Genomic DNA, 24521 nt, shown 5'->3' with positions numbered 1-24521 from the left:
CCAACTGTCACCTAAAAAGGGGGCTTAAATGGCGAATTAATCTAATTCCCAACAAGTACTGCTCCTTATACTGACATAACCAGTGCAGATCAGTATTTTTCCACTATTCTTGTAGCTAAATACACCCTGTATTTGCTTCGGTATTCATTTTTCCATGAGGGATAATACTGCTGGTCATGGAGCACACACCATTAGCAAGCTTTATGCCGACTCAGCTCAGTGAGAGGATCGTAATAAGGCAGTATTTTCCATAGATAATTACTTCTACTACTTTGTATTCTGCTTTCTTGGGTTTGGAAAGTCAAATTCAAGTGTATTTACTCCTTGATAAACAGTGGCCACCAGGACAACAGCGGTTGCATCTTGTTAGAATCGTGGTCTACAATGAAACTACTGACCTTTCTTAGACAGGCTATACACATTAGATAGCGGCCGGTCTAACACTTGTTCAGTCGACAGGCTTTCCCCGCTGGCACACACTTGCCTCAACCAATTGTGCACATGTTCACATTGAGCAGAGAGAAGAAAGCCGCTGCCAGATTCCTCTGGCGGCAGCTTATCTCCACAACGAGTTGAAGTCAAACAGCTTATCTCCACTGACAAAGTCGGAAGGCTCCCATACATGTTAAATGATTGGTGGATTTGTCTAGCATACATGAAATGCATGAGGCCAACCTGTCATCTCCGAACAGTACCATTAACTAAGCTATGGTGTAGTTGGGGGAAGAGACGGGAAGCCGGGGGATGTAGTTTTTATACTCACCCGCTCTTCGATTTCTGCGTTGTCCCCGATGAAGTTTGTGTGTAACACAAAAATCGGACTCTTTTCAGATTACAGTGTGCGCACTCTCGCATAGAAATCTGAAAAGAGTAAGCAAGCTCCTAGTATTGCATTTGCTTCACATCGCCTCTCCCATCATCGGGTCTCAATAATTCAATTCCCTGGAACTTGAGTCATTCAGGGTCCCCGTGGTGTTTTTCCCAGACCTGGTTCGCTAGGGGGGGTTCTTTCTTTTCATCGGACATTGCCCACATGTCCTAAGATGCGACATCTGAACTGTGGCCGTGTCTTACCCACATACTGTTTAGGGCAAGGGCATGTTACCAGACAATATTCATAGTGCGGCAATTTATGAAGGCTCTCATTTCGTATTGTATATATGTTGTAATTGAGGTGAATGAGTTACTTTTCTGTAGGAAGATACAGGCCGCACAGTAGGAACATACAAAAGTGCCCTTAGGTTTAGAACTAGACGACCAGTCCTTTAGAGATTCATTAGTGCGTAGGAGACTTTTGACTAGATGATCCCAGATGTTCCGTCTAAATGTAATACTAGGAGCTTGATGAATCGTGGTTTGTAAATCTCTGTCATTCTTCAGAATGTCTCAATATTTTTCTAAGATGTTTCTAACCTGAGCATGCCTGGTGTCGAATGTTCCTATAACTCTTAGCTCTGTTGACGGTTCTTGAGCCTGGGGTATTAAGAGCTCGGATGTCTGCTGCTATCTAGCAAACTCATATGCCTGATCCAGGATCTCTGTAGGATAATTCCTATTCTTGAACCTTTCTGGTAATTTCAGTATGGAACGATTGTTCATCTGAGCAATTGCATCTAGTGCGCAAAAATTGTCCCTTCGGGATACCTTTTTTGAGAGCATAAGGGTTGAAGCCATTCCATAGTAGCAAGCTGTTTGTAGCTGTCGTTTTGCGGATTGGTCTCTGCTCTTCTGTGATGTCGTCACGTTACGTCACTGGGCGTCCTACGTCATTACCCCCACTAGGAGAAACTAACTCCCTGCCGATGTGCAGCCGGATTCCGCCCCTCTCTGACACTGTGTGGTTTTGGACCCAATCTCAATCTCTTCGCTGATTTGATTGGCGGTCACCAAGACAACTGTGAAACGCCCACTACAACTACTTAATAATCCACGGTATTTATTTCAACATCTATACCTGAGAGTACATTGTCTCTACTGTGTGTAACTGTCTAAGGGTCATCCTGGTGTTTTACTATACTACGGGGGCCCAATTAGGCACCCCATAAGTTATCTGTGGAGTAAAATATAAGTGAGGTCATTAGCATACTAATTGTTTCTCTCCTCCTGCCTACAGCTGATAGGATCACTATTATATCTACCACTCTGGGGGTGTGAATGAACACACTATATATTCTGGGCTCGCCTGGACAGTTTCCCATACCCTAGTCTACCATCAAGACCATGGGTCTTTTCCTTTCTTTTTTTTTTTTTAAATTCTTTATTTTCTCGTTTTCAATTTTCATTTTCAATGACAGTGACATAGTAACGGAAAAATATGACATTTTCATTAAACATCTTCAAACATTTGTCTGAACATAACTTGGACATCCTGTACATTGTCTCGTCTCAGCTGCTATTATGTAGCGTGGTGTTTTAGGGTTCTTCTGCATTCGCCTCTCCTCAGGCGGAGTACCGCCCCGAGGACAGCGAGAGCAATCATTCTCTTATTATTAGAACCGTTTTCTGTGGTGCTCTTTGCCCGGCTGTTAGGCGTATAACCATTGGCTGGACGGAGTCTTTTTTTCCTTGATATAGGACACTCTGGACAGGGCGATCATGCTCGCCATTTACCTAGGAGATTAGATACTAAAAAGCTTCCTCTATTGAGGGAACCTGAGGATAGCTTACCTAGTTAACCTGATCTTTGCAAGCACTCCAGCATAGGGGTTGAGCAGATCAGGTTACTGCACTACAGGCTGGGGCCTCTGGCTGAAAGTTGCTCCCGTCTATGACCCTATTTTTAGGTGGACGGGTCCTGTGCAGCGAGCCCGAACATTTCTCTGGCCTCAGAAGTTACAGATCGACTTTCTATTATACTCTGTCTGGGCCAGGTGTATTGCATCTGAGGAAACTAGAATCTGAGGCTGGCAATCTCTTAGGTCTTATGCTCTCGGGTTATTGGTCCCACATGCTTGCTGCAAAATATTTTTTGCAGTTAAGCTCTCAGACTTGATCTGACTATATAGTTGAAGACCTCTTGGATCTATCTTACAGTAATAGGTTCTCAGTATTGGCTATGGAATTTCCTGATGAACCGCATAATTTGCGGAGAAACGCGTCAAATATAATGAATGTAAATCTGACTTCCAACTACCTACCCAAGTTCTGAGAATTTTTTAATTGAAGCTCAAAATGACTTCGAGTTCTGATATGTTTTACCTGGCGCTCTGTGTTTCTACTAGGGTCATGGCAGGGCTAATGACATTTCACTGTAGCCCTGGACAGACTATTGCACCCTCGTAGAACCAAGGCACTACAAATGTTCCGTTTTTCTACTCTCCTGTAAGGTCTAGTTGTATTTGTATCATCTTAGACCCACAGAAGAGGAGGCAATTGCCTTTGATGTTAGCTCGTCTGAGTGTTTGTATTGTTCGTTGACGTACTGTTCTTAGCATATCTTGTCACCAGTTGGACAGTGTGCCCCTACGATGTGCCACTGGTGCCCTGAATGTGTGTGTTTTTAAGTATTTATCTTAATAAAAGTTAAGTTTTTATATTTAGGTCTACTCTGTGAAGGGAGGGGGGGGGGGGGGGGATTAGCAGAAGTGCCAAGTGTCAGTCCCCTGCCAATTTGATACTGAGGACCTATCTTGAGGAGAGGTTTAGACAAGCCACATGTTTAGCTAAGCTTAGCGAAGCCATATTTAATTTCATTGAGGGACAAAGAATGCTGTCAGAGACGTCTGATGGCTGTTGAGGGGAAATCGCTATGGAATTAATGAGTTTGGCCAACAGCTACATTAAGGTACCTTTACATGGGGTGATCACCTGAATACCACCACCAGCTGTTCATCTATAAACAACTGCCTGTTTGTAGTGAATTGATGCCGGCGGAAGAGTTATCCACTGTACCCCACCTCCATTCTACCAGAGTATTGCTCCTGTGTGAAAGCATGGGGGTGATAGTAATCCTATGTAACGGTACCATTACTGTATATGCATTGACAGCTTAATCCATTAATCTCTTGACTACCATTCAGACCGTGTAGATATCAAAGGTCAATTATGACTGTTTTGGCCAACATTTGGTAGAAAATGTAACGAATATAGATGAGCGAGCATGCACAGATAAGCCAGTTACTCGAGCGAGTCTCACTCTTCTCGAGTAACTGCAAGACATTCAATGTGGTATTCAAAGGAACTACATTTTTTGTTTTTCTCTCACTCGTCAATCAACTCTCCTACAACGACAATACTATCTAACATTTAGTTTTGTATGTCAATTTGCATAAATTTGGTTTTCTTACCACATGTAGTTCTGCGGTGATAACAAGACAAGCGGTAATAACTGTAATCCCAACATCTAGCAAAGATTTTCCTACTTCACAAATTTATTTTCTTTTCCATTAACTATAAATACTACGAAAAAACCATTTCCATGTGCAGCGTTGTTTTGACAGAGTTTCTTCTGCCTCCTACTAAATCACAGCATACAACCCACGGATTATCTGCCGGGAGCTGCAGCGCTGATTGGCTATACCCGTTTATGGCACTTAGAATGCCATTTACGTTTTAAAGTAATTATTGTCGATATTTGTTTTGTATTGAGTAATCAGTAAAAGCGGTTTTACAAAATCTTCTTTCCATTACAATGAGCTTTACCTAGAGAAAAACAAACATAATTAGAAAGACAAAGGCGATCTTAGGAGGATCATCTTTATTTATGGAAACAGCACCTCTCCAGTTTAGGGGCTATGTCTGGTATTGCAGCCTGACCTTAAAGCGACTGTCGATTTCCAGGAAATTATTTATCCAGGGACCGGAGGGGGGTTGGGGAGTTATATTACCTACTACTAGAGATGAGCGAGCATACTCGCTAAGGGCAATTACTCGATCGAGCATTGTCCTTAGCAAGTACCTGCCCGCTTGGAAGAAAAGATTCGGCGGCTGGCGGGGTGCTGCGGGGGAGAGCAGGGAGAAATGGAGGGGAGAGCTCTCTCTCACTCTCTCCCCCCTGCTCACTGCCGCAACTCACTTGTCATCCGCGCCGGCAGCCGAACCTTTTCTTCCGAGCGGGCAGGTACTTGCTAAGGACAATGCTCGCTCAAGTAATTGTCCTTAGCGAGTATGCTCGCTCATCTCAACCTACTACTATCCTTTCTCCCTGTTCTGCTGCCGTTGATCCACATTGGAAGAAGAAAAGTTTTCTTGGACCACAAAGTAAATTCACAAACACTAATGAAATCTGATAAGCCAAGCAAAAGGTCCATACGTAATTTTCGTGCCACCACAGATAAGCCCAAAAAAATCCTCACATAATTATCATAATCCGCAGTCCTCCAAACAACCTCATCGTTCTCCAAATATCCACATTGTTCTAGATTCCTCCAAACAACCTCATAGTCCTCCAGTTCTTCACACAACCTCCATCGTTCTGCTCAGTTCTCTAAATAACACCCATCGTCCTCTGCACTCCTCCAAGCAGCCTCCATCATCCTCCAATGTACCCCCAAACAAACCCCATCTTCCTCCAAATAACCCGTGCCACCGGGCAATATGGACTCCAGACCGGAGTCAGTGTCTGTTTCTGCTTGCAAGTCTGGACGCAGAAACCTGTAAGGGCTCACGTGCAATTTACCGCCATGGGCCCGTTTTTGACAGCAGGGGATGGGGACACTCTGTTGGCTGGTCGAGATGAGACCATCTCTAGTCCTCACCTCAACACTGGAAAGGAGCGGTCAAAACTAAGGAGGGCAGGAAAGTTGAATCGCCTCCGCATGCTGAACTCAGAGTGACTAAATAGGTCAGGTAAGTTCTGCCCACTGCCTCGTCATCTGTATGAGCCTATCTGTGAGCAGAAGCTCTCATCCTGCTGCCTGGTACAGTCTGCCGACTCAACCCCTCCATATTCAGCCTCCCCGCTGTGTTGGGCTGCATTCATAGCCATCTTGGGCCACATGTAGGCCGTGGGTTGGACACCCCTGATCTAGATGGTCTACGGATGCCGGATTACAGGATTTCTCCTAGTTAGAATCACCAACATCAGACTGATATCTGCTCTATATGTAAGAAAGGACGAGTGGGGCAGTTTATAGTATATATGCACAGCGATGCCATACGGCTGCTTTCCCTTCAATGAACTCTGCCAATGTGAGATGTGTGGCAGTGCGGAGGATGAAGTTCTAGATTTAGTACCAAAATGTTTATGCAGATTCCGGTGTCACAGGGGAACATGGAAACGGAGCCCAGGGTTATAGCACTCCAGGGAGATGCCAGGCGGGCCTGCCAAATGTCCATTAGTTTGTACACATTGTGTGTCGTTTGTATCAGTGATGTTGGAAGTTTATAATGATTAGTCAGGCTGTATCCTCACATAACAGGAGACAACCTTGACTACTGTTGTGTCGTTGACCATAGCCTAGCAATGAGGCACTTAATGTGCCTCATTAATCAAACTCATTTAAAGGGAATCTGTCACCTACTTCTAGCCCTATAAGCTAAGCTCATGGGCTGAAAATAGGTGACCCGTGGAGTCTGGGGAGGTAAGTTTTATACTTACCTGCCCCATTGTTCCCCCCGATGTAAGCGGCTGCTATAGTGCATTGAACAGCACTGCTAAGGTGTCCAACGGGCGGACTACTTAGCCTTTGCATTGTGCAGTGGCTTTCACACTGCAGAAATTAAGGAGGAGGTAAGTCTTTAACTTGTATCCACGGACTCCACGACTTACCTGCTTTCAGCCTAACAGTAGGTGACAGATTCTCTTTAAAGGAAATCTGTCACAATGAAAATTCCACAGGGAAGGCTTATTCTTTCAAGCCTTCCAAGTTCAAGTCCCCTATGGTGACTCCAAAAATGTAAAAATGAGTTTAAGACCTGTTTCACGCAAGTTATTGTGTTGACGATTTTCTTGCGTTGCGACAATGCTACAAATCGCACATATGTGAATCCCATGCTTTCCTATGGGTTCCTTCACATTTGCCATGTTTTGTAGCATGCAACATTACAAGTCAAAACCCTTGTGGGTTTCGCGATATGCCAGCAACTTGCGAAGTTTTGTAGCCCATGTTTCCCTATGGTGCCTTCCTCTATGTTGCATCGCATGAAAACTCAGTTTTCGTGTGGGGCGATGCAACTTTGACAGTAGGAAATCCTACTGCATCCCCAAAAATAAGCCCTAGCTGCAGAAAAGAAAAAAAAACATACCTAAAAAGCGCTGTCCGGCTCCACAGTATCTTCTCCCCGGTCCCCAGCAGTTGTCTTCAGCATCTTTTCTGGGCAGGAAATAGAAAATCCCTGCCTCCTGGAAGTGATACCTCTGATTGGCTGAGCACCACAGCCAATAAATGGCTGTGATTGGTTTATCAAGCACTGGCTCTGATTGGCTGAGTGCCACAGCCAATGAATGGCTGTGATTGGTTTATTAAGCGCTGGCTCTGATTGACTGAGCGCCAACGCTTTTCTGAAATTGGGGGAAAAAAATTACAATGCAAAACCAAAAAGAGGGGTTAATCTGCCAAGGTCCTCCTGATCTATAACATGAGGCTGCGATACCGAAGATTAAAGACGGTCCAATACGCTACTCGCATAGCCATTCCTTTTTTGTACTGTACGAGAAAAGAGCCATTTACATGTATTGTCAAGACAGTTAAAAAAAAGGCACAATGTACAAACGCATTGTATGCCAAAAGCAGAAGACTGAATAATAAAAGTCTATGAGGATGCGTTTAATATATATATATATCACATGACATAGACCTAATGCCTAAAGGCAGAATAAATCCTGCATGAAAAGCGCCAGAATAATTCAACATATATTACTATTCATAACTGCAAGAGCCGATGCTACTAATCTGTTTATAACAGAATACAGGATTATCAACGGTTCCCATAATCCCTTCCACCTTCAGCCCCCGCCATTCTATATAGCGCAAGTCCCTGCAGCAAACTTACAAAAACTTTGTAAGAAAATAGAAAACAAAAAACAAGAAATAAGTTTTTTTTTCCAGGTCACTGATCTGATAAATAATTAGCGCATGTAATATAGAAAGAGCATTCCCCTTTGTCACGCATAGTTTAGCGCATATTGGTGTAATCAGAAGTATGCAGGCTTCACGGGCGAGTACATATCTTCGCTGCACGTGGAGCAGATTGGGGTCTTGTGTGTAATTGGCAAATTGGAGAATTCAGATAAATCTGGCAGGAATCCCTGGCAGGTTGTATAAAACTGTAATCTTATTTGTGAGGATGAGAACGAAGCCGCGCAATATGTTGCTGGAATAACAACCAGCTTCTGTTAAAGGGAACCGGTTACCATTGTCTCACGCCTGAAACGAAGTTCACTGGCTGGCAGGGAATGAACAATCAATCCCTTTTAATGCCATCTCTTTTCCTAATGAGCCCATGTACCTATACAATTAGGTTCCAAGGTTATCCTGCACCGTATGCAAATGAGCAGAGAAGAGTCGTGTAGGTGAGAAGAGTGATGCAAATTCATGAGCTAACCAAGCCACTTTCTCTTGACTGAGGATTTGCGGGGGATGTGTGGAGCTGTCTATCAAGGGAAAGGGGTGAGGTTGGTTTATGAATTAGCATGACTCTTCTCAGCCAGATGACTCTTCTCTGCTCATTTGCATACAGTGCAAGATAAGTTTGGGACCCAATTGTGTAGGCACATGAACTCTTTAGGAGAAGAGAGGGCATTAGAAGTGATGCTTCCTCCTCTGCCGGCCAGTGAAGTTTGTTTCGTGGGTGAATTGTTGGGGACAGGTTCTTTTTAGGTAGGATTTATAATGCTATATAAGACTTGGCGGTAGAAAGTACTGAAATCAGCACAGAGTCAGGCGATCTTCACATCTTCGTTCTTTTATGCGTTTTTAGCGGAGCAATTGTTTTTCTTTTCAAAATTAAAAAAACTGATATCTAACTCATGCAAACTGAAGCAGAGAGATCTGGTATTTTGATGGATCCATTAAACAGATCTGTCAAAATGCAAGCTTCCCAGATAAAGGCAAGCAGGTGAAATGCACATCAGGGAGGACGCCATCTACACGAGTCCCTTTTTAACTGGTTTATATACGGTTTAATAAAGTTCTATAACTTTATATACTCATCATTTTCTTTTGTACATATCTTTTTGGGGGTATATATTTGTGTTTTGTGCAGCCAATGATTTTATTGTTGGCCTTCTGTTGACCCCAGACATGAGCTATTACTATACACTTGGGATCAAACCTACCTATTGGTTAAATATCAAGTTAGAAAATTGAATAAATGCTGCTAAAAACGTAACTTTTTTTTTCCTGATTGGAGAAGGTGCTTTTCCCTGAATCCCATTGGTCCTGACACTTTCTGAAATGGCACACAACATTCGCGCTTTCAGAACATCTTGTTACAGACACTGGTGCCGTTTCTGGAGGAAAGCAGCCATGTTTTTCTGATACAAGTCCTTTAAAAGGGCTGTACCATGTGAAGAATTTACACTGGATATAGGATAGGCGAAAAGTATATGATCTTTGGGGTTTAATCGGTGTCCCCCTGATCAATTTGGAGAAGGGTCCCGAATGACAAGAGTGGCGTTCATATGGCTTTTTCTAGCAGCCCTGCAGAAATCTTGTTATTTGTATAGCACCAACTTATTCCGCTTTCAGGTAATTTACTACCCCGTCACATTTTACCGACCTCGGAAGGATGGAAGGCTGAGTCAACCTTAAGCCGGCTACCTGAACCAAGCAGGGATTGAACTTGCAACCTTCATGTCGTGAGCGAAAGCTTAGGACTGCATTTCTGTTGCCTTAACATTCTGCGCCACACAAGGAAATGAATAGACAGGGACATCCAAAATTGGTGGGGGTTCCAATGGTCGTACCTCCACCCATGAGCAATTTATCATGAATCCTGTGGATAGGTGATACGTTTTTTTAGTCAGAAAACCCTTTTAAATTATGAATTGTGTACAGAAAGTTGGGAAGTATGGATCCCTTTTCAATAATGATGCATTTTGCATCAAGGACTTTGGAGGAGGTAGTGGGTGAGAAATTCACCTAATTCACTTAGGGCCCTTTTACACTGAAAGATTATTGTTCAGTGTAAACGCCCGAGCAATCAGAACAATTAACTATGATTCATTCCCCGTTTGGATCGTGTCAGCACGATCAGATAGTCGTTCATTTCTGAATGACTGCCTGTTTACTGTGAATGCAGGCAGGCGGGCCGGAATGTAAAAGCACAGGAGCGGTTATTGCTGGGACGACTGTCAGGCGAACCTGGGCCAACAGTTGTCCGGTGTGAAAGGGCCCTCAGTTGGAGCAGTCGTGCACTGGCGTCACTGGCGTGTGCTTTCTTTACCTTTGTCTTAGATCAAGAACTCTAGAAGGACCTTTACATCCTGGCCACGCTCACTGTTGTTTTATAGTGAAGTTTGAAGGTTGCAACTTTTTGTGACATTCTGAGTATAAATTTTAAAAGGGAGTCTGACAGGTGGAATACGCCAACCAAACGACTCAGAAGCCTGGTAGGGCACGTTCAGACAGGACAGGCTCACTTTAACCTGCGCAATTTATGCCAAAATCTAATGGAGACTGAATAATACATCTAGCCAAGTGACGGTTTTCTTGCAGACTGCAGCAGGTTTTTGTTTTTTTGCCGATCGGTGTCGAATGAGTCTTAAGGGCCCTTTTAAATAGGCCAATGATCAGGCAAGAATGTTCCTAGAAATATTTGTTTGTCCAATTATCAGGATATATGAAGGTCCTGCCAATAAGCCAACAGGTGGGCAAACATTTGTCGAAGATTGCATCTTTTCTGTTGCACAAAATAATCCTAGTTGTCAGCAGCACATCCCCCCATGTGTGCGGCCAACAATGATGAAACTATGGGGGATGAAATGGCAATATGAACCATCGTTCATCCCTTATACTCTTAATAGAATCGTGAAAAGTCCAGGTAGATGAGAACCGATCTGGTTGATTGGCGCTCGTCATCTGCAGCTGACTGCATTGTGTAAAAGGACCCGTGGCCATTTATTGTTCTATAGTAAGACAGCGGAATATATTGAGGCACTGCATTTGTTAAAAGCTACAAAATGATGGCCATTTACTAGGCAGCATGCCCCTTAAGTGCCTCCTGTGCTAAAAAGAAGAAGAGGAGCAATACTTACCTGTTCGTTGCCGCTGCGATTCAGTGTTGCAGCCCGGCTGTAGTCCCCGAATACATTGTGACAGATGTCATCAATGCAAGTCAGGTGACTGCTGAAACCAATCAGATCACAACCTATTGTCCTATCCTGAGTGTCACGATGCCAGGAGTTTTGGATCGTGACGCTGGTGCGGTCACCTTACGTCCGGTGACATCAGCAGGAGCAACATACACCAGGACCATGTCAGGGAACACTAAGGTGGATATGTTGACTAATAACGGAACAACCCCTTTAAATTTAAGCCCATAGTCCTGATGCCTCTTACACCAAGGACTAAGAAGCAAAAAAACAAATTTTAGCATGCAAATGGCTACCATCAGTAGAACCTGATGAGAGAAGAGACCCAACACGAATTATTCTTTAGTTCTATATCTTCTACAGACCAGGACATCTGATTGTACAGACATATTTGAGTGCTATTTTTCTTTAAGAGTCTGGGCTCAGGAGTACTTAGGGGCTACTTTAGACAAACTTATAACCTGCCTTATTGCTGATGTCATTCAGCAGAGATAAATAAAGCGTATTGCAATCAATACTTTATTGGGATGTTGAAAAGGAATGAAGACTAGAAGCCCGCGGCTATGGATGGAATTGCATTAGAGACTTGGGAAAGACAACGAGCAGTGAATGTCATGGTTATGTGGAAGGTTTCGCCGAGCTCAGCTAATGTACTATGACAGTGGTGAGCAAAGGCCGGTACCTTCTTTACAAATTTTGTTCATAAGGCCTCCTATTACTCAGCTGTGCCCTTCTCCCCTGACGAAAAATCAATTCTCTAAAAATTAGCCAGATGATTCTTCGTTAGGAAAGAGATATTCTGCTAGACTCAAAATACAGAGTGGTCTGATGGTATGGAGGCACCTGAACGAATGGAAAATGGTGGGTGGAATGCCATCCTGTGTGTGGCATGGTGCTAGGGGAAGGAGAGATATTTGGGGGGGCGATGTCCATCATGGTGGCCATTTTGAAAGGTGCCATCATGGAATCAAATGGGAAGGGGTGCATGTGACATGTGTATCTGATGATGAATCCAAATTGTTACCAATTTTTCTCTTTGTTACAGACACAGATATTAACACACGAGGAGAGGACAGAGATTGTGCAGATCTCCAGGGAGCGCGGTACCCAAGTCATTGCAGTGGACTTCTACAAATGGCACCCTAACAGACCGCCCATCAGCCATGGCACAGTTGGCAAATGGCTTGACGAACTTCATGAAACAGGTTCTGTCTTGGAACGGCTAAAAAGTGGATCTACAAAACTGCTACAGATGAAGCAGCAACAATGTCCGTCTTGGCATCCTTTTGCAAGAACCCACATTGTAGCACCCGGCTTCTGTCACATGAGAGCAGAGCAAGTCAAACCACCATTGGGCAGACATTGGCTACGCACAAATAGCACCCGTACAAGGTCCAGTTGCTGCATCATCTCAATGAGGATGATCCTGATCGCTGTGTTGAATTAGCGGAATGGGTTTCCCAGCAATTGCAACTGGACCCACATTTGACAGAGACGGTACTGTTCAGTGATAAAGAAAACGTCTCCGTGAACGGGAAGGTGAACAAACCAAATCATGGTGTGGTGCGATGTGTTTGGTGGGAAGATAGCGGGCCCATTCTTCATCAACGGTAACCTTACTCCTGCCAAGTATTTGCAATTGTTACGTGATGAGGTGTTCCCATTCCTGTGCAACGAAGATGGTAGATTCCCAGTGTTCTTCCAGCAGGATGTGCCGCCCCACATTATGGACATGATGTCTGTAAGTTTTTGGATCAGCAGTTTCCGGAGTAGTGGATTGGACGTCGTGGAACGGTGAAGTGTCTCCCGTGCTCGCCAGATCTCACCCTCTTGGATTTCTACCTGTGGGGTGATGTCAAGTCCAGGGTTTACACAGTGAAAATCCAGCGTGTGGCGCACATGCAACAATCGATCCTGGACGCCAGTGCAACCATTTCTGCTAAGGTGTTGCTTTCAGTGCATCATGAATGGGAGAAGAGGACAACCATGACGATTCGAAACAAAGGGGAGCACATTGTGCACTTTGTGTAGGGTATCATCGCTGTGTCCCTTGTCACAGACAAATTGTTAATAACTTTGGTAGGAATAAAGGTGTGTGACATTTAAGCACAGATACATATGTCACATGCACTCCTTCCCAATTCAAAATATCGACTTGGTTCCAAGATGGCGGCTTTCAAAATGGCCACTGTGTTGGACACCGCTCCTCACATACTTTCCCTTAGCAACATGACACATGCAGGATGGTGCTCCCAACCACCGTTTTCCATTTATTCAGGCGTCTCCTTTGGACCACGTCCAAACTGAACGCACAGGATCCGTAATCATGAAATACTCATGGGCTGTGGACAAACAGACCGCAACGACACACAAAACAATGGTAAAGAGTAAAGACGACAGACAACAGGAAAACAAACACTCACTATAAACCCCTTACCCAGGAAAGGGACCTGCCTATACGCAGATAACGCACCCAACAAGGGCGAACCTGACCACGTACCTTGGCCAACGTGGAACGCAGCCCCTACATGGAGAAAACCACAGAAAACAAGATATAAATAATAGTAACCACAGAACTTAGTTTTGTGGAGAATCAGGCCCACAGGAGATCCAGCACCAAGCTCTACCTTCCACCACAGTCAGAGGAAGACTGAAAATAAACAGCAAAGCACAAGACCAGGTTAAATAGTCCTCCAAATCACCCACGGGTAATTCTGACCTAATACCACTCCTACCAGAGACAGAAGATGGAAAAAGAAATGCAAGACCAGAACCAGATTACTAAAAAGGAACAGATCCCAGAACTGCCGCAACAACTCTGTATAGGAGCATAGTTAATATAAACCCACTAAAAGGGATCTTACAAAGCAGGGGTGCACAAACTTTCCCGAGAGCCACATTCTAGTTCGTACTTCTAACAAGGGTCAAAATAAAATTTGAAGGGATTATCTGGTTCTAAGTGTCTTAAAATAACAAAAGGGCAGTGCATACCCGTCCTCTAGCGCTATTGCCCCACTGTTCTTCCGGAGATTGTTGTGAAGATGATGCCATAGGAAATCACCTGACCGCTGCAGTTACCTGAACTGCTAGCACCATGATGCCCAGGATGTTAGTGCCGGTTGCCAGGAGGGCAGGCGGTGACGGCTTAAGCAGTGAGGTGACATTAGCTGATGTCATCCGCCACAACAACCACTGGGAGGACGGTGGAGCAACACCACTGGATCCCTATGACAGAGGAGGGTTAAGTACTGTGCTAATAGAGATTTAAAAGTTTTTTTTTAATGTTGAATGTGTAATTCGTTCATGCCTCTGCTCGCTGGTGTCAGCCATATGAATTTGTAAGTATGTGTTTCATAGCGAAAGGATGTGACCAAATCCCAGGCTACAGTATGTAACTTGGCTTGCCATTGCCAGTCATCTTTACCAGCAAGCTGAGTACTCCTTTCACCGAAATCGGAAGCATGGAAGGCTGAGTCAACCCTGAGCCGGCTACCTGAACCATGCGGGGATTGAACCCACAACCTTCAGGTCGTGAGCAAGAGCTTAGGACTGCATTCTGCAGCCGTAACATTCTGCGTCACACGAGGCTCTTCAGCCACGTGATATTACTTTACAAGATACAGACTGACGCCTGCTATACTTAGCAAAATGTGAAATCACGTGAACAGGAAAAGTCGCTTGTCCTCCAATAGCAATGTGACAGAATGCAACTCGTGTAGGAAACCACAAGTGTAAAAACGGTGTCAACTTCCTCATTAAGGCACTCGGGATTCGGACAAACTCCCGAGTCAGCCGGCTTCAAATAAACCTGCAAACATTCCTGAAGAATCTGTCAGTATTTCTCTTTTTGCCATTTTAAGACAATTGGAGTTATAGCAGGAAAGTTGTCTGGTAACTGGACAAACCCTTTAACCCCTTAAGGATGCGGCACTTTTTTTTTTTCATTTTCGGTTTCCCTCCCCACTTCAAAAAAATAAAAATAACAAAAAATCATAACTCGTTTTTTGCGGGACGAGTTGTATTTTTCAGTGCTGCTATTCAATGTACCATATAATGTATTGAAAAACTTCAAAAAAAATTCTAAGTGGAGTGAAATGAAAAAAAGACGCAATTCCGCCATCTCTGAGTGTGTCTTGTTTCTATAGAGTACAAACGGCAGCAAAAATGACATAACTTTATTTTACGGCTCAGTAGAATTACTGTTTACTTCGTGTTTTTGTTTATGTACTACTTCTTAAAAAAAAATATCTTTGGAAAAAATAAAATGATTTTGTGCCGCCATCTTCTGGCAGCCATAACTTTTTTTTTTTTTGTCGACATAGTTGTGCGCGGGCTCATTTATTGTGGGACGTCCTGTATTTTTTATTGGTATTGTTTTGGAGTACATGCGACTTTTTGATCGCTTTTTATTACATTTTTTTTTTGCAGACAGGGTGACCCAAAAATTCTGACGTGCAATTCTGCCATATATTTTTTTTGACGATGTTCACCATGTGGGGTAAATAATACGTTACTTGGATAACTCAGACCTTTGTGGAAGCAGCAATACCAAATATGTTTGTGGGGTTTTTTATTGCGATTTTTTAAATATACTGTAAATATGGGAAAACTTTTTTTTTTTTTTTTTTTAAATAATAAATAAAACTTTTAAACTGATTTTTACTTTTTTTAAAGCCCCCATAGGGGACAAGAACTTGCGATGGTTTGATCTGCTATTGCAGTATGATGTAATAATACCACAGGCATGGCTTGATAGGTAATCTGCAATGGTAGCCCTGGCAGCCAAACAGCACCTTAAAATCTCATAGCGGGGGGGCGTTCGGGCCCTCCGAACTCCAATCAGCGCATTTAAATGCTGTTGTCAGAACTCATGGTGGCACTTATAGGGTTAACAGCTGCAATCCCTCTCCATACAAACCCCGAACCTCTATAACGTAACTGTACGTCATGGAGTGTTAATGGGTTAAAGAACTTCTTCGGGTAAAACTGATAAACAGTATTGTGCTTAGGCCTTAAATAGCACAAGAGAGAATTTCTGTGTGATGCAGCGCTCCTTCAGGTCAGGAGGTATAAGTGCTGCATTCTGCGTTGAACAGAACGGTGATAGAAATCGTCATCCCGTAGCCGCGAGCAACAGAAAGATGCAGCTGTTTTTGAAAAAACCGCTTGTGTTCAGAGATTTATAGGTCATGCAGAACAGCCGTGGGCCATGTTATAAGACTATTATTTATTATAAGACTGACTCAGTGTTGGAAAACTGAAGATTCTTTTTTGATAGCAGGGTTCACGGATGCTAAGTGGATCACTTGGACCTCCAGCAATCAGTTGTGGGTAATCGGGCAGTAAGTGTTCAGTTCTTCTACAGCGCCCCCACAGTAGAAATGAAGTATTGCACAGCTTTTGTTAAAATCAATCAGTTATCTATAAAAAGCCTGAATGTGCCAAGTCTTCCAAAGTGATAAGTGCTCTCTGTTCTAGTTTATAGATTAGGGTCCTTCTTTTATTTACCAACAATTCCCAAATAGGGGGTTCAAAATGGGTTCTCCAACCAGACACTCTCTTTAAATTAAACATATGTAAACTGCCCTAATACATTTTGCAAATGCCATTATTTAATCCCGTTGGTGCCATCCACCAGAAGAGAGACGTGCGCCTGGTTGGAAACCAAGCCCGCTCCATATGTGGCGGGTGCCAGCTGTCAAAAACAGCTGACACATGATTGCAGCGGCTGGGATTGGAGAGAACTCTGATCCCGGCTGTTAAACCATTAGATGCTGTGGTCAGCGCTGACAGTGGCAAATAAGTGGCTTGACAAAGTAAAAAAAATCATATTTGATACGGATTTTAGTGTGGAGTTGCTACTGCGGAAAATTCACCATATGAACGCACCCTAACAAAAGAGGATCCCTGTATAAATCACATGTAAAGTCCCGACTTCCTCAACAAATCAATTGTCTATTTAAAAATGTTAAAAAATTAACCGGAACAAAACATGAAATTTGCCTTTTTTTAGTGTCAAGTCCCCTTATGACCATAAGTTCATAAGATCAAAGAACCCGGAGCTGAAAATCAAAGTTGCAAAACACTACTTCATTTAAATAGAAGTTACAGTCTGAGTGTATACATCAAAGTAAGTGCCCCCCACCGCAGATTGATAGGGGGCAATCGTGATCTTTATACATTATTAACTTCATCCTAAGAGGAAGCAGCTGTCTCGTTAAAGTCAACCTCTTCACCCGCATACAACAAGACATGTGGCTTGTATGTAACGTGACACCCCGCTGTACAGGACCAGGCAGCAAACATGCCAATTACCGTACATTAGACTCATTAAACGCAATTACACTATGCTAACAATATGGAAAACAACATTCTATTATATGACACACTGTATAGCACTAATTACGGTTATAGTCAGCATATTTAATACTGTAAGCTGCATGCTGCCCCCAGAACCCATCTGTCTATATGTCCTGTTAGAGCAAATGGGGACCTTGGAGGAAGGAGTTCCCTGCTTAAAGGTGATGTTTATCTTCATTTCCAAAGATACATTGACTTTAAAAAGTGCAGACTTTTTGTAATTGGATTTATTTAAAAAATTCTGATAATTTGATTTGTATGCTATTGTTTTCCAATGTTCTGTAGACTGGAGGACTGAAATCTTAGCAAATTCTGTCTGGCTGTTTCTCAACTCCTCCCGTAGCCTGCTCTCTGCTGTACAGGTACATTTACGGTCTTTCCACTGAGCTATTACAGAGGGCTGCATGACAGTGTCAGGGGATGGTGGAGGAGATCAGGAGAGAGAGCAGGGAAAGCTACTATTACAGAGGGCTGTATGACAGTGCCAGGTGATGGTGGAGGAGATCAGGAGGAGAGAGAGCAGGGAAAGCTACTATTACGGAGGGCTGTATTACAATACTGAGGATGGTGAAGGAGATCAAGAGGAGAGAACGCTACTATTACAGAGGGCTGTACGACAGTGCTCGAGGATGGTGAGGGAGATCAGGATCTCTTTATCAGCAGTGAAGGGTAACAGACCCAGCAGCCACTTGCAGAGAAGATGAGAGATAGCTGTGTAGTAGAGTGGGTATGGTTATAATATACAGCTCGGAAAGAGACCAGCTTATCAGTGCTGGGAATGCCCCGATCCAGAAACTTCAATCCGAAGGTACTGATCAGCCATTTTCACAAAGCGTTGTAGCAGCTGGACCCCTTTAGGCTGGGTTCACGCAGGGAGGAAATCCTGCAGAAATCTGGTGGAATGTCCGCAGTTTGACAACACGGAAATTCCGTGAGATTTCTGCAGTGGAAACGCAACTTTCTGTGAAGTGGCTTGTATTCTGCTGCCGGAATCTCTTCCCGTAGACTCGTCAACTTTGCTGCTCAGTCTCAAGATTTCAGGTGGAATTTCCGTGCGGAAAGTCTGTACGGAAATTCCACTGCAATGCCGCCCCGTGTGAACCCAGACTTAGGGTCAGTTAAGGAGGCTACAGTCACTAAGGAAATTAAGTGAACCCTTTAAAATTTCCTGGATTTCTGCATAGATTACTTAGAAAATGTAATCTTCTCCACGAGGTAACTGGTCACAGGTGTTTCAATAAAGGAGAGATTAGAAGTGCAGGTTTCATAGCTACTTTGCCTATGAAATAAGGGCACAAAAGCCTGGTTAGTGTCAAATCTGTTTTTCTCAAGAAATATTGATTGTCAGCCATGCCTCGATGCAGACAACTTTCAGAAGACCTCAGAAGATGTTATAGAGATTTATGAAGCTGAAAAAAACTGCAAAAGCATTACTAAAGACCCGAGTGTCCATAAAACCATGGTTAGACAAAATGTCTACAAATGGAAAAAATTCAGGACTGTGGCTAATTCCCTCGGAGTCAGCATCCTTTTATCATCAATTCAAGAGCACAATAGCCAATCTTTAAATAGGTTATAAAGAACCCAAGGGCAACAAAAAAAGACCTACGGAAAACTCTACAAACTGCAAAAAAGACGGTCATGTGCCCGCTATTAGAAAAGCACTGACTAACAGTGTTCATGGAAGGGCACCATATACTGGAAGAGGTCGCTGCTGTCCAAATAAGCCACTGCAACCAGTCTCAAGTTAACCGAGACCACCTGGATGTTGCACAATGCTTCTGGGAAAGTGTTCTATTGGAAGATGAGACAAAAGTGGTACTTTTTAGCACAACGCTATATATAGAGAATGAAGAATACTGCACACCAACACCAAAACCTCACCCAAATATTGAGCGCAGCATGGTGGAGGGAGCTCTGCTGCCTCGGGGCCTACACGCCTTGTAATCACTTAAGAAACGATGAATTCTAAGCTGATCAGAACATCTAATAGGAGTATGAAGGAGCAGCCGTCCATGGCCTCAAGCTGAAGAGACAATGGGTGATCCAACAAGACAATGACTCATACCAGCAGTAGCCAAGTAAATCAAATAAAGAATGGTGTAAAAAATGATTTGTGTTTTGGAATGACCGAGTCAGAGTGGATTTGAACCTTTCTATAGGTGAACTACTTTTTCTCATACGGATGTGGCGTACATATATTCTTTGGATTATTTCAGATAGATTGTGTTTCTCTGTATGATTATAGATAACAATCAGACCACATTTTATTTATCAGTGCAGAAATCCAGGTTGTTGCAGAGGGTTCACTTACTTTTTCTTCCAATGTCACCTTGGAACAGGGCATTGTCTGTGATGGACGAGCTTTTTAAAGGGATAATCCAACTGAGAGAAGCCTGTTTCAGTACCTCCACTAGAGTTGTATGGCTGTCTGTGCACATGCTCAGCCAGACTTAACACAACTATACGGTGAAGTGATACGAGGGGCTGGGTTTGATACATTGCGGTGATTTGCGGGGGCTCAGAGCTCAGATCCCCATGAATGTAAAACGTATCATCTATTCTGTGGATTAGTTATAAATATTAACAGATAGAATACTCCTTAAGGGTGCGTTCAAACTTCCCCGATTCGGCGTGGATTTAGGTGCAGATTTTCCTCCTTCAATTTGAATGCATTGAAAGGGTGACGTCTACCGCAAATCCACATAAAAATCTGCGACATTCACACAGAACCTAATTTGGATTCACGTCAAAGTCAGCAGCATATTTTGCGCTGCGGATTTTGATGCAGTTCTGCATCAAAATCCACACCATTATGGCGTATTGTGACGCAGATCCGGAGCAGATTTCACCCTTCCACTGGAGCGAATTTGGAGATTCTGACATGGGTTTTTGGGTACGTTCGAATAACGGATTTACCATGGTTAACTGTAGGTTCACATGGCATATTCCACCATGCGGAATTTTCGGAATGGAATCTGCCTGTAAAACCGTTTCAGAAATCCGTGTCTACTCTGCAGTGGTTTTTGCTGCAGATTTAGCCCTGTTAATGGGCAAAATCCGCATGCAGAATTTCTGATGCATTTTCGTGTGGATCCACATGAGTATTACCTCTTTATGCAGATCCATGCAGAAATGTGTCACAAATTCCGTACAGGAACGTGGATCCACCTCAACAACTGCAGCAGAGTAGCTGAGGGTACTCACATTTAGCCGATCTTGGTGCAGATCCACAGCAAAATCCACACAGTTTTGTGTGGATTTTGATGCATTTTTTGACATGGATCCGCAGCAGACTTTATCCTTTGGATTGCAGGGGTGAAGTTTGCTGCAGTTCCGTATCAAAATCCGCACCAATGGTGCCCTTTTTGGTGGGGATTTTCCACAGCTTAAAGTGGCCTCATGAAGACTGACTGTTTCCTTATTCCCTATTAGGACACACTGACATATAAGGAGAGGGGGTTCCACACACTTGGGAGCCTCCTCTAGAAGGTAACATTGAGGATTGCTAAATAGCGGAGGAACTCAGTTGAGCATACTGGACCCATCCATGGAGTGCCTGTATTATTATATTTCTCCGGCAGTGGCCACAGATTTGCCATTGATCTGCAGCAGATTTTACCCTTTCAATTCAATGAGTGAAGTTTGCTGTGAATCCGCATCCCTGTGGAAAATCCAAAGCAATTTCCCAATGTGTGAACATACCCTAAGGGAGACTTGTCTAAAACGCATAGTGCCATACTAACATAGTATATTAGGCTGAAGGGAGGCAAAGCCGTGGAAATCTTGTAAGGGCCATTCCAACAAAAACACATTTTTCCATGTCTTTCCCCCTCACCTGATTGCCTCTCACACTTTGGGGGTCTTCTGTGTATAGTGCAGTGACTTCCATGCACTGCTGCCTCCTGTCTGATGCTTATCAGGCACCATCTTGATGATGAGATTTTTTTTACTTTCACATATCCAATGATTCACCAGCACAGCATTAGCTAGAGGCTATAACATTTCTGCCTGCTGGGCGGACAGTTTAATTATCATGACCTGAATAAGATACAGACCTTATGCATACAGTCAGGAGGATGAGCTGTGATCTCCTCTATTATACCTGTGTGACAGGAGCTCTAATCATCAGTAAACTAGAGGATATTCTGTGTCCCCCCTCTAGTTTCTGTGGTAGGGTCCATGTAATATCATCACTCAGACTGAGAAATTGACTCGTTTCAGACAGCATAACCTCAAGTAAAACTGAACTGGTCAAAAATGAGATCACATGACTAAATGTGGAAAAGAGAACAGGAATTTCTGATAGCAAGGAATAACTAACCAACATAACACTATACTGGGGGATATCTGCATAGTGAATGGGGAAAAAAGCTGGAGTGGCCCTTTAATACCGAGATTACTAATATTTACAGCATGCCTCCATAGTTCTATACGGAAACACTATTATTCAGGCTGCATTATTTGACATATATAATACATCACTGATGTTTATTTACATGGAAGGAAAAAATGAATTCTGAGGGTGCCTTTCTAGTAGAGAGAGCACCCAGCGAGTGAGCACGGGACCATGGCTGATAGCCGGCAGGGCTTTCTTGCATTATTTATTCATGAATTACTCAAGAACATATATAATGTACATTTTCTAGGGGACGGAAACGGCTATAATATAGTGCTATAATATAGTAACATGGCTAAGCACGAGGCAGCAGTAGAGGTTTCAGTCAAACTAACAACGTCGATTAATTACTTGTAGGAAGTAGGGGCTCATTTGCATTCATAGAAAGCCAAAAGAACGCAACAAAAGAAGCTGTAGATGGTCTATTATAACGAGGATAGGCCATCAATAGTAGATTGGTGAGGGTCTGTCATCTAGGATTCCCGTCGATCAGCTGCTCAAATAGCCAACATACTCAGGCACTGAGCTGATTTATGCAGGAAGCAGACAGCTCTGTTCCGACTGCAGTGGTGAGGCTTGGGATTACATATAAAGTTTCCATTAACGTAAGTGGGATTCTGTGTGTCATACCAAGCCTAGCCACTGTTTTTGGTATGGAGCTGTCTGCTTTCTGCAGAAATTACTTCCGTGCATGAGCGTACTTGCCCTGTGCACGGGTGATCAATGGGTGTCCTGGGTGCAGGACCCCTGCTGATCTACTATTCATGGTCTACTCTAAGAATAGGCCATCAGTAGTTCATAAGTGGACAACACCTTTAAAGGGTATGTATACTTACGCAACCAATTTTTTAAATTGTTTCAGTGCATTTAAAATTGCATATGAAGCAACTTTGCCAATAGTCTTCCCAAAAAGTTTGTATCCAGCTGTATAGTATGCTGACCTATGTGTCTCTATGGTTAGAGACCACAACAAAAACCAGTGCAGTCTGATCCCGCAGTCAAACCGCCTACTTCCCTGGGTCTGCTCACATTTGTGCTCGTTTCCATTGGTCGGCTCTAGAGGAAAAACAATGAAAAATAACAAAAAGGCTGGCGGCACAGGCACGAACTTAAAGGGGCTACGCCAAGATAGGCTTCTAGCACCTGTTTTATGGATAGGTGATATCAGACTGGTGGGGGGGGCTCACCATGGAGATCGTCTCTGATCCCAAGAACGGACATCCTGTAGAGATTGAATGGGACGGTGGTTGTGCGTGTTGAAAAACGAAAGCTGTGCCGTAATTGGTTGCAAAGGGCAGCTAAGCTGTCTTATCGTCAGACACGCCTCCTTGGCTGAGCTCTCTGCTGCACTGCATTGTGGGAGAGTTAGTTTTTTTCATACATAACAATGAATTAAACTTAGAGTATTGTATATTTGTCCGGTGTAGGGATTATAGCTCGGGCGGTACGACGACGGCACAATCACGTGTTTTGGGGTCGTGCGCTGTCCACATAATTTAACACACAGAACTCGGACCTATTAAGCCTGTGGGGCTCTACACATGGGCGTCTTTTCCCGTGGACCAACGGTTCGGATAAAATAATCTCATGGCATGTCCTATCCCTGTCCGTATCATAGATGACAAATCGGACATCCCAATACATGTCAATGTGTGGTCTCTGAGTATATCGGACAGCAAACAGACCGGAGTCTCCTGGCTACTATGCACCGAGCCTGAACAGTCATTGGAGTGAGGAATGGACATCCCAAAATACAAATCACCCAAAAATGGACGGTCTTGCCGAAAGCGCCATCCACAGACTATTAACTTCCATAAACAGACCTTGCTTATCGCTCTACAGATATCTTCCTCATACACTAATAATGTGCTATAAACTCGGTGGGACTTTAATTTGGCACACTTCCAGATTTCTCTTAGTCGCGCCCCGTCCTGCTGACACTTTTTAACATGCTGGTGACATTAATAAAATAAAATACATTTAGCGCATGCCATGTACTGCGTGCCCACACAACGCGCAGCGTACCTCTTGTTCACAACTGAAGACGGGGTGAAGGAAACCTCAAGATCGGAGTCGTCGTCCTCGATCTCCTAAACAGATGAAGCGGAGCAGTTATTAGAGACGACTGAGCGCTGGACGCATCCATACAAATCTCAGTCGCGTCAGTGTTTGCATGGTCTTAAAGCGATAGTCCACGTTTCTAAAAATGGCGCTACAATACATAGAAACAGTGGGGAAAATTCACTAATTTTGTCAGAGAAGTTTAAACTAGACAATCATAAAATGCGTTATGACAGCGGCTCATACAGCGACTGTCAACAGTCGTGGCCAAAAGTTTTGAGACTGACACAAATTTAGGTTTTCACGAACATTTGTAGTTTCTTTTAGAGCTTCAAGGGCGGGTTCCACTTTCCTGCTCAGTTCTGAACAGCGCCGGATGGACCCCACTGACTATAATGTCTGCTTTCCGCTCAGCTCCCTGGCTTTTGCAGCGCTTTCTCTTACGTGACAGAACTTCTGACCGGAAGTTCCAATGCAGATGTGAAACCGGCCTTATGCGTAAAACGT

General features: G+C 43.6%; 1 protein-coding gene across 1 annotated transcript in view; it reads right to left on the bottom strand.

Annotated features, from left to right (window-relative positions):
• Window positions 1-24521, bottom strand: part of MRE11 (MRE11 homolog, double strand break repair nuclease) — a 192190-nt gene that overhangs the window by 24632 nt on the left and 143037 nt on the right. The window contains exon 18 of the mRNA XM_066586845.1: window positions 23979-24043. Within this exon, the coding sequence (XP_066442942.1) occupies window positions 23979-24043 (65 nt within the window). The remainder of the gene's footprint in view (window positions 1-23978; window positions 24044-24521) is intronic.

The sequence above is a fragment of the Eleutherodactylus coqui genome, chromosome 1, assembly GCF_035609145.1.
Source record: "Eleutherodactylus coqui strain aEleCoq1 chromosome 1, aEleCoq1.hap1, whole genome shotgun sequence".
In the NCBI taxonomy this organism is placed as follows: Eukaryota; Metazoa; Chordata; class Amphibia; order Anura; family Eleutherodactylidae; genus Eleutherodactylus; species Eleutherodactylus coqui.
This window is presented reverse-complemented; position numbering and strand designations above follow the sequence as displayed.